At 30.2% G+C, this 7,007-nt stretch overlaps 1 protein-coding gene across 1 annotated transcript; it reads right to left on the bottom strand.

The window, feature by feature from the left end:
- Positions 1-233: 233 nt before the first annotated feature.
- LOC136076859 (uncharacterized) lies at positions 234-2,651 on the bottom strand. The gene is made up of 2 exons (XM_065790469.1): positions 2,521-2,651; positions 234-2,039 (listed from the first exon to the last, which is right to left on the bottom strand). Exons 1-2 carry the CDS (start codon positions 2,589-2,591, stop codon positions 461-463), a joined length of 1,650 nt encoding a protein of 549 aa, XP_065646541.1. The 5' UTR covers positions 2,592-2,651; the 3' UTR covers positions 234-460.
- Positions 2,652-7,007: the final 4,356 nt, after the last annotated feature.

The raw sequence follows: 7,007 nt of genomic DNA, 5'->3' as shown, positions 1-7,007 counted from the left end.
TTATTTCTTTGCCGGAAAGAATTATTAAACTTAGTTAGAAAAATGATCAAATAAAACAGTGGTTTTAGCTGAAAAAATCATTTTTTTTGGTCATATAACCCCTCCCCCCTAGGACAATGACCTGGATCCACCCCTGTTTTAGAAATTATTTGGTTGTGTTCAAGTAAAACATTTTTTTTTTCATGAAACAATTATATTAAGACATAAAATTATTAAGAAAAGTACATGGGAGATGCACATGAATTACTAATCACAAAGAGTTGCCATATAATTTCTATCAATCTCAGGCATGTAGGGCATCATTTTTTTAATATCTTCATTCTTTTCTTTTGAAAGTAAGTGGCTTTTTTTGGTCTGAATTGACAGTTTTGGTGCAGTTATGGGATATGCTGTAGATTTCTTTTTTCTTAATGATTGGGCACCTGCAAAAACTGAGGTGAAGCCGTCTGCATGTTTTGTTTTAAATGAAACAGTAAAAGAAATGATTGGAATAGTATTTTAATTGCTTTACTTGAGTAAAGGGCACTTTGGTAAAGTTATAGCTTTTAGCTCCAGCTTGAATATTTAAAAAATCAACATCTTTCATCTGCAGGATATTGAAAGGTTTCTGTCGCCTAACAGACTTTAGTATTCTGATCAGACCCAGTGGACTGTATACCTCAGTTTTTTTTAATTTTTGGTCAATGCTTCTATGAACCGCATCAACCTCTTGAACACAGCCATGTCCGCTTGCAGAAAACTTTTGAGTGATAGATTCAACATCAGGATGAGCATTTAAAAAATGCTTTATTGCCGTGCTCATAATACTGTTTCTATTTTGCGGAACGCAAGAATCTGACCATAAAATGAGGTTCTTAAGTTGTGGATGGGTGGTAAGCACAGATTCTAAAATTCGTAGGATTGCAGATGCCAAATCATTTTCGGCTCTGCCAGATTGGCTTTCAGACCAGATACAACAATAAACATCTTTATCTAAAGAAAGATGTGCTGTCATGTTATAAACAGACAGCTTCCTAAGATAAAAGAAGTTGGATATCTCAGCCTTGGGAACTGTTAAAACATTTTGTAAATCAAAACAGAGAACAGGATGTCCTGACTGTCTGTCTTTTTTGCGCTCTTTGCGTGCATCTTCTTTTTGTTCAATATGACTTAGATGCTGAGCCCGTTCACAATCACTTAAAATACCTTCAGCACTTTTGATTTTAAAAATTTCACACTTATCACACCTATCTTTTTTTCTTTGCTGGAAAGAAATATTGAACTCAGTTAAAAAAATTTCAGAGTATAAGTGCTTTTTAGCCGGTTGAAATCGTTTTTGCTGACAAAAGTCTTGGTAAAGCTCATACAGTCGACTAATAGACAATTCAGACTCAAAGTATTTTCTATTTGTATTAGCACGGCAATAGTGCGAGTCTATAACCGGAATACTATATATGTGTTTCCTAACGCCATCTCTGACCGCGTCAGGAATTTTCTTTTTTGTATGTTTACCTTGTTTTCTTGGGGTAGGCGTGTTTGTATCTGTTTGGAAATGTTTATAAAAATATGAAATTCTTTGTTGGCTTATGTCAAGAGTGTTTAAAAAGAAAGGTTTGCAAACTCTGATGGGAATCCCTGCCAGGTGAAAAAAGTAGGCAAATGAGTATTGCCGCCTCGATGATATTGCAAGTGTTCGTTTAGTTTTTTTCACAATACGTGTTGTATTTTCACTATAAAAGTGTGCTTTGAGGTCATCATTGAGTCCCCAAAATTTGTTAAATAGTAACTCCCGTTGCTCTTGCGGAAAATAAATGTGGCATTTAAATTTACAGTTAGTACAGTCCTTCTCATTATTGATCTCTCTCTTTCTTCTTATCACTTTATTCCTGCTTTTATACTCCTGGCCAGCTTGACGCCTTTTCTTATTGACATTGCATTTCCAGCTATCTGGATTTCTGGTTCTTTTACGTCCAACTTTTTTTTTCGTCGAGAGTTGCTCTATTGGCACAACTATTTCTAAATCCGTATGTAGTAGCTTATTGTGGAAACTTGAATCGACACTGTAGAAATAAAAAGTATAAACTTTAGCTACATTTAAAAACAACATAATATTAAAAAAAAATCAAAAATTAATGACAATTGGAATTTCATAAGCATCGTAATTAGCAGGGTAATATAAGTTATTTTTTTACAGTTAGGAAATAAATAATATAAAGAATTTAGTCTTACTTAAAGACTTTGCACAATATATATATAGTTATTTAAAGGCACAATATATATAGTTATACATATAGTTATATATATATAGTTATACATATAGATTTATAGTTAGTTAACTACTAGTACTGTGTATGAGAGCTAGTCTTAAGTTATTTTAACCCTTTAATGCACGATATTTATATAATAGTTGATAATGCACGATATAATAGTTGACTATTTTATCGTTAAAAGAACATAAAATGGAATCCAATTATCGGAAAAATAAAATTTTCCTTTTTATTTTCAAATTTTAAAATTACCATAGTAATAGAAACTACTTACGAGTTGGTATTAAGTAATTCAAAGTCAACTGTTTCTTTTGTAACTAAACCAATAAACTTACTTGACGACATTTTGAAAATATCAAAATAAAAAGTCACGTGACTTGCGCTACAACATTGATTTGCAGATTTGGGCATTAGAGCATTATAATACTAAAATGTTTTAAAAAGTGAAATAGAATAAGATAAAACTAACAAAATACGTAAAAATGTAATTAGAACAAAGTCAAATTGAATAAATCTTGACGAAGCAGAGAAGGTAATAATTTATTGATAAGTGGAAATAATACATTATACTTTTTTAAACAATAAAAATTGGTTTTTGCAAAAAAAAAAAATTTGTAGATAGAACAAGATAATACTGAGGGGACGAATTATTACCATTTTGTAATGTTTTGTTTATTATCAACAAAAAACAACAGTATCTGAGTTTACAATAAAAAACTTTCAAAAATCGCGAGTATTGGAATGCATACAGATAGAGAATTTCTTCAGAAATTGTTTTTTTTTTATTGTTTAACTGTGAAACACCCTGCCGCAAAAAAAGTAGTTAACTTTACTTTTCTTAACATGTTCAAAAATCGGGTTGATGAAAATTTGCATCAGTAATAGAGAAGAACTAAAGATAACAAAAAAAAATAATGTTTTTAATTTCAATAATAAAGTCAAAGATCCAAAGTGGTTAAAATATGCACTTCATATCATTGAGAACCATTACAAAACACGTCTCTCGCCTGAAGAAAGAAAAACTCAAGTATATAGGGTTTTCTTGTTACTACTGCTTTAGGGAATTTTTCACATATTGTTTCAGTCCTGCACGAACCATAAAAATTTCTTTCTTCATGTTTTTTAATATATTTTTAAAATAGATACTTGTGTGACAGATATACATAAGTAGTGAATACCGTTAGTATAGGTGTCTGATGCAATCTATCTTTATCGATAATTTTTAATAAAAAAGTGGATAAAGTTTTATATTCCTTTCAAAATTTGATAAATTTTTACAAATTTTAGATGTATGTACTTTTAAATTATTGATCACTTAAACTAAACTAAACTATACAAAGTGAATGTTTCGTTTTTTGATTGAACAAGGATTTTGTATATTGTTATTAACTAAAACCGCGATTGTAGATTTATATAAGTCTATAATAATGTCTTTTAAATATTCGAAACATATACGCATGTTATTTTTAAACGACTACACGGTGAATAGTAAGTTATGTTCATGCTTTAATTTAGTATAGATTAGATAGGAAAAATCATTTTACCTTCCGTATACTCCCGAGAAAAATTTTTCATTCGTCATTAAATAACAATTAAGAATGTTTTGCCAATAATTGAGCAGATTAGAGACTGGGAACAAAAATGCTGTAAAAAGTAAGTGTCACCTACCAAATATATATATATATATATATATATATATATATATATATATATATATATATATATATATATATATATATATATATATATATATATATATATATATATATATATATATGAGTCATTTCTCATAAGACGGTTTTGTCGCAACTAATGTTGCATGAAAATAAAGTTTGGACTATTTATAAAGTTTTAACAAGTATGTTAAATTTCATCATTAGGGATGTACAAAATAGATTTGGTTTTGCACGAATCTGCTTTTTTAAATGTTTTTGGATATCATCAAGTAATGAGGCAATCATTTTTTCCACTCCGTTACCGTTAAATGTAACTACATCTGTGAATTATTATTATTTTTGTAACAAATTCTATTTTTATAATGAAATATACTGGGTACTATAACTACACCCTACATGTTAAGTATATTAGCCAAATTTAATGACATAAAAATTTTTTTTATGTGACAATGTCTGTTCCGTTACTGACATTTTCTAATTATTTATTATTTAAAAGCAAAACAGTGTAAGTTACATTTTAAATTATAGGGAAAAATCTTAGTATACAAGTAAATTCAGTACATTATTTTTTAAAAAAAGGTCAAGCGTCTTTAAAAAAAGAAACTCGACAAAAATCTTTTTTGGATTTAAATTGTACAAATACTGTCCGCTCCGTTACTGGATCATTACCATATATCAATAATGTGAAGAAAGTCGTGGTCGCTCACAACATCATTTGCTCCAATCAACAAGATATTCAAATTTTCATCGAAATTAACCAGATCAATAATATTGTTGCCTAAATGTTAAAATTGGTAATAATTGACATCGATTGCATTGGCCGAAGTAATACTTTTATCACTGTTAAAATTCTGCAATATTAAAAAGAAATTCACGGAAGTACTTAAAATAAACTTTATTATTAAAGAAACAAATAAATTAGCAAAATAATAAAATACACAAATATTTTTTTACCGCCGTGCTAGTGTTTTCGGAAAACATATATCGCTTTAAATTGTAACAAGTGCAAACTGTAGCCCTCTTACAGATGCAACTTAAATCTTGATACAAAACATTAAATTTTCTGTCTGTGTGCAGCTGATGCAATTTCATAGTGCCTGTAATAGCCTTTAATGTTTTGGAACATTTTGAGTCAAAAGTAGTAATTTTGGATCCCTCAATATAGTAAAACTTTATAAATGAATGTCCATTGTTAAGAAAATTATATAAACTTTCTCCATCTGGAAGGTCACCCATATTAAGCAATTGATCTGCCTGACGTTTCACAGATCCTCCTATCGCATCTGGTGCTCTCTTGCCATGCCCACTTTCAAAAAAATTCCAACTGGCTAAATTAAATTTTAATTCGTATATCAATGTAGAGAATAAGAAGAAGTTTTGCTTATTCCTATATTGTGTGGTTGGTCGATCAGAAAAAAAATGAAGATCTGTAATTTGTGGGCTATCTATCTTGAGTTCAATTAGCACGGGTTCCAGATGTGCCCATATAAAAGGAGGATCGTGCCCCAAAGAATCGGATATAGTTGAAAATGACTGAATTCCATTCATTTTATAAATTACTCCTATATGCAATGTAGCTTGTTTGTTAATTGCTCCAAAATGTGAAGATTGAATTGCAGCAAAATTCTTGCACACATAGTTCTCAGAAAAATCTATATGTATAACAGCTTCGTTCACATTTTCTGTTTCATTTAATTGTTTGTATTTCAATTCATTCTGAACTGGTGTCTTGTTATAAAAACATGCTTGCATAGCTCGTTTCAAATTGATTCACAGAATTTTAATTTAAGATCTTTAAGTGTTCCACGCTTCACACTTTTCCTGATAACACTTGTTGTTTTCTTTTCTCTCATCTTTTCGTATTCCTGTTTATCTTTTTCCCACTGTAACCTAACTATAATACTTTCAGCTTTTAGTACCCTTTTGCTTGAAATTGAACACGAGACTTAAAACAAGTGTTACATTCTCTGAGCATGCATTCTCTTCTATCAGTACTACAACAAACTTGTTTCGCTACTTTTTCAATATTTTTTTCTTTCAAAACACGCTGTTTAATAAGTTTATCACAAAGTAATAGTATGTTCTCGTGTTTTTTGCACAGACATGTATCTCTATCTTTAGCCGACGGTTTGCTGAGAAAAAATGGGCGATAACGAGTAAACGTTGTATATGAAATGTTGTTTCTCGTATAATTCGCGCTAAATTTTTCATAAAGGTTTATTAGTTGAGTAGTAGTCGTTTTTGTTTTTTATCTTTATTTTTTGTTACAATCTGTTTCTTTCCAGTTGTTATTCTAGAATTGTCATCACGTTTAAGAAACTCTCTGATCAAATTCTGTGCTTCAGCATCAAGCGATGCATTACCACGATGGCATTCGCTGTTTGGAGTTGTACTTTTTGATGAAAAAGAAGAGTTTGGGGTTTTATTACCTGCTAATAAATTTGACATCCCGCTTGTTTCATTAGTAAGAAAACCGTTTTCTACAGAAGTAGATGATCTATCAGTGGTTGTAGGTGAATTTGTATGTAAACCAGGCAGGAAACTTTTAAGCCTTAACCAATGTTTTTTTTATTTTCGGGCTGAACAATTAGCCGTTTCCAACTCGTCTGTTAATGTTTGTGTTTTTCTATAAGCCTTTGTTTTTCTTTAAGCATCCTTTGCTCTACCTCTTTGTTTGCGTTCGTTATTCCTACTCAACTCGCGTTCCGGTGACTCTGATAACGATGTTTCAATCTTTCTTTTTGCAGCTCTAAATTTTACTTTCTGGACGCGCCAACAACAACGAACAATTCGTTTTTTTCTTTCTGATAACTCTGATATTACTTTAACCTTCTTCTGCTCACGCCGCATATGCCAACGTTTGCGTTCTTTTTCACGAAAAATGTCTGCATTTTTTTCTAATTGTCTGTCCCGAAATGCTTTCTGAATTTCAGCACGAGATTTCTTTGAAGTTTTCATGTTATATGCCTAGTTGTATTTCTTTTGGAGAAAATAGTATAATAACTGTAATTGTTAATACACCAAAAGTTTATTTATTATTTATTTATTATTATTAAAATATATTTCAAGATTTACATTTATTTTA

This window comes from Hydra vulgaris, chromosome 02, assembly GCF_038396675.1.
Source record: "Hydra vulgaris chromosome 02, alternate assembly HydraT2T_AEP".
NCBI lineage: Eukaryota > Metazoa > Cnidaria > Hydrozoa > Anthoathecata > Hydridae > Hydra > Hydra vulgaris.
This window is presented reverse-complemented; position numbering and strand designations above follow the sequence as displayed.